Source organism: Galleria mellonella, unplaced genomic scaffold, assembly GCF_026898425.1.
Source record: "Galleria mellonella isolate WM207_F2 unplaced genomic scaffold, CSIRO_AGI_GalMel_v1 utg312, whole genome shotgun sequence".
Lineage (NCBI taxonomy): Eukaryota > Metazoa > Arthropoda > Insecta > Lepidoptera > Pyralidae > Galleria > Galleria mellonella.
Window position 1 is genome coordinate 5,474,337 of NW_026442074.1, and position 13,783 is coordinate 5,488,119.

General features: G+C 31.8%; 1 protein-coding gene across 1 annotated transcript; it reads left to right on the forward strand.

Moving 5' to 3' along the window:
- The first annotated feature begins 135 nt into the window (after nucleotides 1-135).
- Nucleotides 136-7,887, forward strand: LOC113515007 (eukaryotic translation initiation factor 3 subunit C). Its single transcript, XM_026899121.3, has 7 exons — nucleotides 136-296; nucleotides 438-547; nucleotides 3,288-3,705; nucleotides 4,859-5,247; nucleotides 5,597-6,880; nucleotides 6,964-7,257; nucleotides 7,460-7,887. The coding sequence occupies exons 2-7, from the start codon at nucleotides 455-457 to the stop codon at nucleotides 7,628-7,630; spliced, it is 2,649 nt and encodes an 882-aa protein (XP_026754922.2). The 5' UTR covers nucleotides 136-296; nucleotides 438-454; the 3' UTR covers nucleotides 7,631-7,887.
- The last annotated feature ends 5,896 nt before the right edge of the window (nucleotides 7,888-13,783 follow it).

The window sequence follows — 13,783 nt, forward strand, 5'->3', positions numbered from 1 at the left end:
AAAACTTGATAATGCCGATCACAAATAACAATTTGGATAAGAGTAGAAAGATGATGACATATATGATAATTACAGTTTCATAGGCGATCATCTAAATAATTTTTAAAATAATGACACATGACTGACATTTGACATAGTGTAGGATTAGATTAAAAAAAGCTTTCTTTTCGTTGTCGTGTCGTGGGTGAGATTACGTTCACGTTTTTCAATAACATCAATTACAATATTTTCATGAAGATAATAACAAATTCATTCATTGTTAAATATATTTTGAAAGAAAATTATACCTACGAAAGGTAATCTATAATATTTTTTATTAGTGACTTAACACTAACCTAACTTTACCTTACCAAGCAACGTATTAATCATTTCTTTAAGAATCTATTTGAAAAACAGTTTAATATTAACTAAGCACTAAAAAATATTTATTTTTAAAGATAAATAGACTGTCATCATGAGTCGATTCTTCGCTACCGGTACTGACTCCGAATCCGAGAGCTGCACTGATGAGGAGCCGATCGTCCGCACTCAAGCACCTGTCTATACGGTTAGAAATAACACATAAAACTTCTATTTAACGAAAAACTCCTTAAAATGTAGAAATTGCCAATTTATTTTATATTCAGTTTATATTGTTATTCTTGTATTGTAACACTATAGCATTGCAACTACTCTCAATAGCGAAACAATACATCATTATTTAGAACCCGATAAACATTAGTTTCACTGACTTTCAAACACAATTACTGTCACAGAGTTGTAAATTATATTTTATTCTTTTAAGAATAATTATTTTTATTTAATGAAGATAATCCCACTATATTAAGATATGAATAAAATACAATGAAAGATACAATTAAAATACTGACATAATAAAAAATGACAATCAAAGATAACTGATTATAATTTTGTTATGTAATTATTTTTTACTTAATTTAATCAAAATTAAAATGTATTTATTCATAAAATTATATTTGTTTTTACTCTATGTTTAACAAAAACTTATATTTTATTATAATTTACTTATAATTAAACTTATAAAATACCCAATCCCTTCAATTTCGCTATATAGAGTTTTCACTGTATTAGACTTCTTAAAGTGAAAGATATGTCAACATTACCAGTGCTTAATATATTTTAATATTGAATTAATTTGGTTCATTCCATCAAAAATTTTATTAAGTACTTTTGTATAAAAATCTTCAATTACTAAATAAATTAAACTGCCTTTAAAGCTAGCCACTTATCTAATTTTCAGACATAAACAAGGTTTCTGAATTACTATTAAAAAATTTCCTTATAGCAAATTATAATGTTAATAAATTAACCAGTAAATGAATCTACCACTATAAACATTGCAATTACTTTGTTTTACTTTTGAAGTATCTAAATACTTTATTCCTATAAAACTTCAGAACTTCAAAACACACTTTTGAAACTTGATCTTAAAAATTGACAAATAATCCAAACCAGAAATGATTAAATTTTCAAGGGAATTCTTATTTTGCATATATTTTTTGTATGTTATAAAATATCTTGCTGGAAAGGCTAAAGTCAAGATTTATGTTTTTTTTTGTGGAACATAGATGCCAATAATAAACATTATTATTGGCATTGTATTTAGCTGTGTAGACACAGAACAACCAGAAGAAAAGCTCTTTTCATGTATGGACAAATGTGTAAATTGTTACAAGAGTGCTAAATAAATAAAAAAGATATATTTTTCATCATAATCCAAATGTAACCTATTTTATGAATCATCAAGTCAAAAAATGAAGAATTTTAATAACTACCCTTTTTATAAAAGCCATTAATACAGCTTGATCACATACCTACTATAGCAAATGTTTATACTCAATCATGCAGTATTCATTGCATTATGTTTGTTATTCAGTCACACTTAAATAGCTGAACAGATTTTAATGAAATTTAGTTATATTCCAACTTAATACATAAGATAATTTATATACTGATTCATAAGGCAAAACCATTGAAGATAGCTAGTGTCTTATAAGAATTTTTTTTAAATTGTTTTAAAAAGTTAATTAAAAAAAACTGTTGTAAAAACTTTATAATCTAGCAGTTTTCACATCACCTCATTTTCTGATAATCGGGCATTTGATCATAGCACAATAAAAATAATTGTAGTTATAAGTATGACTGTATAAGTCTGGGTATTTTCTACATATATTTATAAAAAATTAAATTTGGCTAATTTAAGTCCATTTGAGCTAAATTGGACCCAAATTAGTCAAACTCAACAAAGTTAGTTTAATCAAGTTTAGTCAAATTTAGAGGTTAGAGATCAAATAATAGAATTTAGTTTTATTTTATAATGTCAGTATAATCTTAAAATACTTAATATTCAAATAAAAAACTTCAACAGGTTCCACATAGTACATTAGTCTTGTAATAAATATATTGTAATATAATCAAAATTAAAAATAATATTATATAATTACCTAGTGAATTTATTAATAATTAAAAAAGATATTTATATTTTTTTTATTATCATTATTGCACACTGTACAGTGCATTAGACAATTTAGCTTAAACCACGTGTGTTGTGCAACCTTCCATTTTAGGCACTAAGAGAGCCAACATAAACTGGATTATTCCAATGCAACTTAGTAATGGCCAAAATGTGACAAATTAGTAATGGCCTAAGCATCACTTGCTTGTAGTAGTGCTCTTGTCGCAGCATATTTCCTAATATCTTATCCTCTGGGTATTCTATTTTGTGATATAGAAGAATACAAAAATACACTATACAAATGTGCACTATACAAAAATATCAAACACTATCTTGATACCAAGCACTTCCAGTTTTCAGTTTCACCCATCACACCTATAATATAAGCATTGTTTTGTCCTGCTTGAGTTTGATTTCCTTGGATAATAGTCCTATCAGATTGCCTGGTGTGTCTTTTAAGGTAGAGGATCTTAAATACTTCAAACAATTTTTTTAAAGTAAGATTTATTTCTAGTATTAAAATCTGTAGTCCTATAATACTGTAACAAAAAATATTTATAACTAAATTCCATAAAATCAATGTGTATTTTATGGTATAATTATGGAAATTAAAATAAACATTAAAATAGACTCAATTCTACAAAATTATCAGGGCACAAGAAACTGAAATTGAAAACTGATTTTATTCCGTAATTCAAGTTCTAATCCTTGACTTGATTTTTTTTATTTTTAAGCTGTTGCCCTACTAACAATAATGATGAAAAAAATATTCACATATTATTTAGTATGTAAATAAATTAATATTTTCCTACAGTTCAGTGATGATGAAGAAGAAACTAAACGTGTTGTGCGTTCCATGAAAGAAAAGCGGTATGAAGAATTGGAAGGTATTATTCACTCTTTACGCAACCACCGCAAAATCAAGGACTTCACTTCAGCCTTAGCTTCGTTTGAAGAACTGCAAAGAGCTTATACTCGGGCTGCACCAGTGGTACAAAAAGAAGAGAATGGAATTGCTCCCCGCTTTTTTATTAGGGCACTTGTAGAATTAGATGATTGGGTTGTGGGAGCTTGGGCTGACCGTGATGGGCGGAAGGCCTTGTCTAAAGGCAATAGTAAAGCTCTTACCTCCTTGAGACAAAAGCTAAGGAAATATACCAAGGACTTTGAATCTGAAATTACTAAATTCCGAGAAGATCCGGATCTGCCTGATGATGATGAGGAGCGTAAAGGTAAATTTAAATAGTACTTTCCTGTACTGCAGCATTTTCTATTACATATATATACATTATAGATTATAATAAAAATATTAATACTATTACTAATTACTTAATATTTAGTTACTAATAGTATATAATATTTTTTACAAAAATATGAATTTTTAAATTACTTAAAAATAAGTTGATGTGATAGTATTTCTAGTAAACAATTCAAATTCAAAAGATGCTTTTTTAATTATAAAGCACTATTATACCTACTTGTACAACAATTAGTCCATTACCTTAAGGTTGTCTTGAAAAGATTGCTCTCAGCAATAAGACCGCCTTACTGTACTTATACAATTGTATCGTTATGTTTGTAAATTGTCTTGTTTATTTCCTATATTGTACAATGCAAATAAAGTATACTCATACTCAAATCCCATTAGATTGGTTGTTGCAAGAGAAAATTTTAACCTTTCATTTAGATATGCCAAATTTAAAATATATATATATATATATATATATATATATATATATATATATATATATATATATATATCTACTAGCTGTTTCCCATAGCGTTTTGTACAATACATTAGTGAAAACCGCATTCAAATCCGTTGAACTGTTTTTGAAATTAGCGTGCATAAAAATACAGTCATCATTGTTTTGGGTTCTATTGCATTTATAAAGCCGCCCTATAATAGTTTTATATATATCTTCCATGTACAGACAGCGACTAGTTACGATTTTATTATATGTATTGATTGCAAAATAAATTTTATATCAATAGAAAAACTAAAACACATCGTTTTTTCACGTTTATTCAGTTTCTATTGATTTCTCATTGCTTTATTATATATACTATAATTGTCATGTAGCATAAAATAGTGGCAGATTATTCCATCAAACTACATGGGTGCTACTTATAGAGACTACTCTACTCCAGACACTATAACCAACTGATGTATTTTTAGTAAGATTTATTTTACATGTTTAATATTTTGATTTTATGCTATTAATAGTTTGTATTCACACAAAATTATACTTGAAAAATTCATAAGCTATTCTTTGAAAATAACACTTGAGTATCTTGCTCATTTTTCTTAGCTGATAATATTTTCAATATAGGAAGAATATAAAAATAATAATTCAAAAGTGCTTGAACCATTCACTATTTCAGATACTTCATCTTCTGATGAGTCTGATGATGATGAAGACAAAGTTAAGGAAAAGGTTAAAGCTCGTCGATCACCTGAAATACCACGACGAGCTCCACCACAAGACGATGAATCTTCAGATTCTATGGATTGGGGTTCAAGCTCTTCAGAATCGAGCTCTAGTTCTGACTATGAAGAACGTGGCGCAGCTACCATCCGTGAACGTTTTCTCAAAAGAAATACAGAAAGAGATGAGGATGAGGAACGTGATAAACGAAGAGCCAAACGGCGTGAAGAGAGACAAGGTAGAGCTGGGAAAACTAGTAAGAAAGATCAAGCTGATGATGGTGGTGAATGGGAGACTGTTAGAAAGGGTGCCGCAACATCTGACAAACCCAAAATGTTTGCTAAGGTAAGCTAACAATACAGTGGATAAATTTGAGCGTAATTAATTAACATGCCTTTTTTATGCAACTGAAAATGATAAACAAGCTAATGACTCACCACTATTGGTGGTGGATTTTCTATAAAAAACAATCAACTTTGGTAGCTGCCAGACATCTTTGTAAGTAAAGATGTTTAGTTATTTAATCCTAAATTTACACATTTATTAGAATTTCATCATCATATCAGCTGTTAACTGCCCACTGCTGAACATAAGCTCCTATGGGAGAGGGTAGGGGTTGTTTTTATATATGTTGGGGGGAGTTATATTTACACAATTATGAAAATTTTATATTATCATTCTTTATGTATTTTAGGATAGCGATATTGATGCTGCTCTCGTAGTAAAGAAACTAGGCGAAATTAGCGCAGCTCGTGGTCGAAAACGTACTGATCGTCGTGCACAACTGGAATTGTTACACGAGCTACGGACTGTTGCTCAACAACATAATCTAGGTGATGCCCTTCAATTGAAACTCCGCGCTGCCACAGTAGCCGCGCTGTTCGACTACAACCCTAAAGTTTCCGATGCTATGAAACCAGAATACTGGTCAAGGCTTGTAGAAAATGTTGATCAGATGGTCACTATCCTTTCGAGTCATGAGGATATGCAGCTCAGTGAGGCGATCACTGAAGAAAACGAACAACTTGTCACTGCGCCTTATCGCGTTAGGGGTTGTTTGTTAACGGCTTTGGAGCGTCTTGATGACGAATTTACGAAGTTATTAAAAGAGTGTGATCCCCATTCTAATGAATATGTAGAGAGACTTAAAGATGAAGTTCGCGTTTCTACTCTTATTGACAGAGTTTGTCAAGTGGTAGAACGAGATGGAACACCCCAAGAAATATGCCGTGCTTACTTACGCAAAATCGATCACTTGTATTATAAGTTCGATCAACGTTCTGTAAAAAAAGATTTGCCTCCAGGAGAAGAAACTACTATTAAAAAAATGGAACGTCTTTGCAAATATATCTATGCTCATGATGAAACTGATAGATTGAGGACTCGTGCTATACTGTCTCATATTTATCATCATGCTTTACATGACAATTGGTTCCAAGCTCGCGATCTCCTTCTTATGTCGCATCTTCAAGAAACTGTACAACATTCTGATCCAAGTACTCAGATATTGTATAATCGTACCATGGCGAATTTAGGTCTTTGCGCATTCCGCCGTGGGAATGTGAAGGAAGCTCATGGATGTCTCGCAGAGTTAATGATGACAGGAAAGCCCAAAGAATTACTTGCACAAGGGTTACTACCGCAGCGTCAACATGAACGGTCCAAGGAACAGGAAAAGATTGAGAAACAACGTCAAATGCCCTTCCATATGCACATAAACTTGGAGTTACTTGAATGTGTGTACTTGGTGTCTGCGATGCTAATTGAAATCCCATATATGGCGGCTCACGAGTTTGATGCTCGACGTCGTATGATTAGTAAGACATTCTACCAAAATTTACGTGCTAGTGAAAGACAGGCACTGGTAGGTCCGCCGGAGTCTATGCGCGAACACGCTGTGGCAGCAGCTAGAGCAATGCGTCGTGGCGACTGGCGAGCATGCCTAAACTTTATTGTTAACGAAAAAATGAACGCCAAGGTAAACTTTACATTACCGTTTTATACATGGCACATGTTTGTATTTAATTTTAACTACATTTAAAACATTTTTTATGAATACAGGTATGGGACCTCATGGTTGGTGCGGACAATGTTCGCGCAATGCTCGGTCGGCTGATACGTGAGGAGTCGTTACGCACTTATTTGTTCACGTATGCACACGTGTACGCTTCTCTATCGCTCCGATCACTCGCCGATATGTTCGAATTGCCTCGTCAACGTGTACACTCGCTCGTGTCCAAAATGATCATCAATGAGGAGCTTCTGGCTTCACTGGATGATCCGAGCGAATGCGCGATACTACACCGATCTGAACCAACTAGAATGCAAGCACTGGCACTGCAACTTGCTGATAAGGTAATTTTTTTAATGTCAATATTAAAAAAACTACCATTACTATCTAATTTATATCTTTATAATTTCAGATATGTAACTTTATTTTCTTAATTATAATATTTCATTTGCTCTAAATTAATGAAAGCATGGAATACTTCATATTAAATGGTAGTATAATTTTAGTTCTCTTAAATTATTATAAAACTATGTACTTTTTTACTAGGTTGGCAATTTAGTGGATTCAAACGAGCGGATATTTGAGAAGCAGGGCTCGTTCTTCCAACGTGGAGGCGCTGGTCGCGGCGAGGGTCGACAGCGCGAGCGGCCGCGGGAAGGCTGGAACCGGCGCACGCGCAACCGCCGCCGCGACGACGAGCGCGGACATGACGATTAAACACAACGTTGCAATTCACAGCGCAAATTAATTTAACAGGAATACAGTTCATGTAATACTTTTGCATACCTACCTACATAAAATCAATAACAAGTATCAATATATACTTATGTAGTAATCCAATGTTTTCGTTTATTATTTAATAATTCAACAGTCTTTTTTTATCACATAGACACAAGTGTAAAAATATTACCTATTCAATATTGTAATATTTGTTATTTTCATTAACTCGGTATAATAAACAAAATTTTATCACATTTTTTATAGTTTTCATTACTAAGACCTCGATATTATATAAAATTTTACAATTGTGTAATGAAGTAGAGCACCATAATAAACATTGACCTATTATAAAAATAAATTTATTTTTACGATTCAAGTCCGATAAAAAATTATTTGGTTTGAGATATAATTTAAGGTTTGAGACTTTGTTTATAGACAGACAATTTTTTTTTTTTTTTCAAAATCCAAGACTGCAATTTGGTACACTACTTATATTATGGAATGAAACCAAAAGCCGAAATGACCAAAGCCTGGACCGGGTTTGATATATCTGGCACTCGTGGGAAAAAGTTGAGTGAAGGTGAGTTTGTTTGTTACTTTTAGCAGCTTCACCAATCACTATCAAATTTGATATACATGTATTATATGGAATAGAGAAGGATATAAGATATAAGCTACTTATTCTAATCACACGGACGTAGTCACAAGTAAAAGCTAATCTGTATATAAAGTATCCTATATATTAAATTGGACATAACCTATCCGTGTACTAAATTTCATTCGATTTCGTTCAGCAGTGTAAGCGTGATCTAAATATTCAAAAAATATTTTCGGATACTTTTTAATAAGTTTCTTTCTTTATCTTAGTAACATTTAATTTTTTTTTAGTTTTCTTTTGTGGTGTTCACCCCGATATTAGGGTATTTTGCCAAGAACAAAACAGGGAAACGACAGTAGTAATAAAAATACCCAACACACGAATTTAGAAAGGATAAGGATTAGGTATAAGATATGAAGGATATACTTGTACATATGAGAAGATACTTATAAATATATAGGAAAAGCAATTGATGCAACTATAAATGTATTCATATAATATAACTAAATATTAATATTGTTATCATATATATATGATGATAGTATTTTATAGATAATAGGATCATTGGAAGAAAGTAGAGTAAGAATAGAAGTTGGGAATGGAACACGGATGGATCGGAGATGATTAAAAAGGAAGGTATGGTCAAATTTAGAACATGAGAAAAATATATGACTCAAGTCCGCCACTTCAGCAGCGCAATTACATGACGAACTTTGTACATAAACCAAGCTTGTATAAATGAGAAGGTGTGCATACGTGACCTAGACGCATACGAGTTAAAATAGTAGTTGCGGTCTTTCCAAGCTTTAATTTATAAAACCATGGTTTAAAAGGAATATCGAGTTGTATATGGCGATAAAATTTTCCTTTTATTGTACTGGTTTTTTTCCAATATTCCTTCCAGGCATACCTTAAATATATTTTTTAAAGACAAGCTAGGTCACTACAGTAATTATGATACGGATACATATCACCACAACTCACAGCCTCTCCTGCAATAAGGTCAGCTTTGTCATTGCTGCTAATACCACTTTGTCCTGGTAACCAGGCAAAAGAAACGGAATACCTTCTCAACATGCAAAAATAAAAACTTTGTCTTGTTTGTCACAAATAATGGGATAAACTGGTTTTGATTTAAACGGATATTTGGCTAGAGCTTGCAAAGAGCTCATAGATTCGGTGAAAACTATTGTCTTTTGTAATTTCATTACAAGTATATATTCAACAGCTTTTAAAATACCATAACATTCCCCGGTAAAAACTAAAGATTCCGGTGGAAGTTTAATTTTGTGAACGATATTAAATTGTGAATGAAACACACCCACACCTACACAACCACTATTGTCTGGTTTTGATGCATCAGTAAAGATGTAGTGCCATTCACTCCATTCAATGTCAGTTATAAACATAAATTTGGTATTCAATTCTGAATCATTTTTTGATAATCCAAAATCATATTTAATATTAGGAGATAAAACTAAAGATTGATATGAACATTTATAAATGGGAAAATAGGAAGATGTAAAAGTGGGGGATTCTATGGATTTATATTTCTGATAACTTTTTATTAAACATAGAGGTTTTTTATGGTTCCAATAAGATGAAGACGAAATAAAGATATGTAGTTGAGATAACTTTTAAATAAGCGGATGATCAGATAATTGTAAACAACGAAAAAAGAAGCGATCAGATAGATATTGTCTTCTTAAAACTAAAGGTGGATCACCGACTTCGAACTGTAAAGCAATGATTGGACTTGATTTCATTACTCCAGAGATAATCCTCAAGGCCTTTGATTGAATTAAATCCAATTTCTTAAAAGCATATGAACTTCCTAGAGCTAACAAAAAAGTTCCATAATCAATGACATTCCTTATAAGACCATTATAAGCAAGTTTTAGTGAAACGGGATGTGCTCCCCACCACATTCCAGCAAGGCACCTAAGAATGTTGAAGTTACACTCACATTTCGTGGAAATATAATTACAGTAGGACAGACTACGTTAATTTATTATTTAGCACGATACCTAAAAATTTTATTTTAAGTCTTTATAGGAATGTATGAGTTATCATAAAGCACCTTAATTTGTTGCGGTGATCTCATTCTTGTAAACAAAACTACACTACTCTTGGTTACGGAAAGATTAAGACCATTTGCATCTAATCACGTTTTTAACAAATCTAATGAATCAGATAATTTGGCAGAAGCAGATTATAGAATCAGATTATAGACTTCGCAATAAAATATAATAAAAGATCATCAGCATATTGTAAAATTTTGATGGATTTATCAAGGAATGATTCTAAATCGTATGCATATACACATACGATGAATAAAATTGGACTGAGAGCAGACCCTTGAGGAAGGCCTTTCCATACTGTTCTAGATAATTTGGTATCTTCATCTAGATCCATATGTATTGTTCTTTCTGATAAAATATTAATTATGAAATTAGAAAGCATTACCGGTACATTTAGAGCTTGTAATTTAGTTTTTAAAATAGAAATTATTACATTATCATAGGCAGAATTTATATCTAAAAAGGCTGAGAGGATTGACAAATTTTGTGAGAAAACTATATGAATATCTGAAATAAGAATGCTCACATTATCTAAAGTGCTCTTACCTTTCCTAAAACCAAACTGGTTAGGGGATAGTAAGTTATTACTTTCTAAAAACCATTCTAGACAGTTCTTCACTAAATGTTCAGCTAGCTTTAGTAAGACAGAGGAAAGTGCAACAGGACGGTATGAAAATGGGTCAGAAGGTGGTTTATGAGGCTTTAAAAATTGTATAATAATCTGAGACTTCCATGAAGTAGGTATATTTCCCGAAATAATTACAGAATTATTTATATTTAAAAAGTAAATTAATGTAGCATCGCTAGCATTTTTAAAAAAGGAATACGGTATACCGTCTAGGTAGAAAAGAAAGAATGAGGGGAAAGTGATCGCTTCCGAAGCACTATTTTTAACAGGAAATAATAAATCAGCAACCTCCTTCATATTAATTATCAAGTCATTACAACATTGATGTTCATTTCCATGATAAACAATAGGTAACTCCGATATTTTATTATCTAAATATTGTTTGTAAATATTCCAGTCTACATTTGATAAATTATATTTAAGTCGAGGACCACTCTTTCGACTTGAGGGAATGGAAATTGGAAAAGAAAGAATGAGGGGAAAGTGATCGCTTCCGAAGGTAGAGGAATGAGGATACCACGACAGTGAAGAAGCTAAATCAGAAGAGCATATTGAAATATCAGGAGCACTAAACCCTTCATTCGGTGCAGTTCTACGTGTCGGTACATCTGAGTTAATAATACATAAGTTGTAAGTGTCAATTATCGTCAGGAGTTTTCCACCATAAAAATTAGAAGTACAACGGCCCCACGATTGGTGCTGAGCATTAAAATCGCTCATTATAAGAAAAGGTTTAGGTAAAATTGAAAATAATTGTTCTAGTTGTGAATATATTTGTCATGTAGGATCAGGAATATATAAAGTAACAAAACAGATACCATTTATAACTATAGCAGCTGCATTAATACCGCTATATACAGGAAGCGAAAAAGAAGAAAAATTAAGGGAGTTTTTGACCAATATGGCGACACCGCCATATCCGTCAGCTCTATCATCACTAAGACTTGTAAAGCTTGAAATCCTAAAAGGATATCCTGGCCTTAACCAAGTCTCTTGGAGAGCTATTATAAAAGGATTATATTTATTAATCAAATAAAATAAGTCTGATTTCTTGTTTGTTATGCTACAACAGTTCCATTGTATTATTTGTACTTTGTAATCCATTGTGAGAAGTTAATAATTGAGAAAATACATTGTAAATGGCATCGTTGGACGGTGGTCAAGTTTTTTGTATCAATTTCGATTGCGATAACACTTTAATAAGCATGAGAATAATATCAATGATGGATTGATTATTTTCAATATTGTTTGATGATAATGCACAACCATTAGAGGGAGCAGGAATATTATATTCCTTAACTATGGCTTCATGAGCAGAACGATCATATCCTTGTTGTGCTTTTTGAGGAGAGCGTGGTTTAAGTGTAACTGTTTTTTTATATGATGATTGAATATGTGGTAATGATGATTTTTTTTAAGGAAAGAAGATTGAAAATGAGATTTATTGGACGGAGGTGATGATGTTAATACATCTGAATATAGTTTAGAAGTTGGAGGATGAAATTTTAATGCTTCAGCATAAGAAACACAACTGTGGGCCATTGTTCCTTTAATGGCTTTCTGACGTGCATATTCAGGACATTTCTTACTAACTGCTCAATGAGAACCATTACACAAGATACAAGAAACATTTTCCTCATCTACTTCACATTTATCACCTGTATGATTTTGCCTGTATTTATAACACTAAGGATTTGAACGACACTGCATCTTGACATGTCCGAACCTACAGCAGTTATAGCATTGGATAGTGGGGTAAATGTACAAATCTACAGTTAATGATGTGTAAAACATAAATACTCTTTTTGGTAATATTTGTCCATCAAAAGTAATAACAATGGTTTCAGTATTAATAAAACTTGGTTATCCTTCATTAATGGTCTTTTTCTTTATTCTTCTGGTTTTTAGAATTCTCCCACAACCTATAGGTACTGATATATTTTGGATTACTTCCTCTTCTGTCCATTCTTTAGGAATACCCCTCACAATTCCCATACGGGTTACATGGAAAGAAGGTATAAATGCCTTAAAATTATGCGTCTCTAAGATACTATTATTTAAAAATGCATTTGCATTTTCAAAATTTGAGAAAGAAAGCGGTAAACGGTTTCTTCCTATTCTTTTGAGGCTACCATTCGCTATATTATTTATCTTATTAGTGTGTAAAAAGCGACCAAATGCAATAGGATTTAATGTAGTGTTGTCATTAGGATGTGTTTAATTTTTTTGTACATGAACGACATAAGGTGCTATATCCTCAGCATTGTACAAAGTTCTATTTAAAGTACTGGGTGGAGAAGCAGGTTTAACAGACTCGGTATTATTTACAACTGGTATTGATACTTGAGTTTGATTCTCATCCTCAATACATTGACAATCACTATCTTTAATTTTAGATTCAAGACCCTTGGTGTGCCTCCTTCGTTTTTTATTGCAATGTTTGCAAATGCGACGTTCGCCACGTACTCACTTACGTTTAGAACTTGCAACGCTAGAACCATCTGTGTCACCCAATATATCAAAACTAATATTAAATGGGATAGTTATATTTGCAGACACCTGGGGGGTTGTCTATAGGTGGATCCATAATGTCTAGTTAATATAGGTAATTTACTTATCAATATTTACAGCAACAAACACTATTACTACAAAATATATAATTATATATACAATCTAATACACAATATACAAATAAGACTAATCCTTATATAATTAAAAATAAAATTAATTTAAAGAAGATCAAAAACACTCCCGCTATTTTAAACGTTTCCCGCGCTTTTCCCGACCAAACTAATTTACGGTGAAGGTGTTCGACGTTTTATTATTGCATGTTAATAAATGTA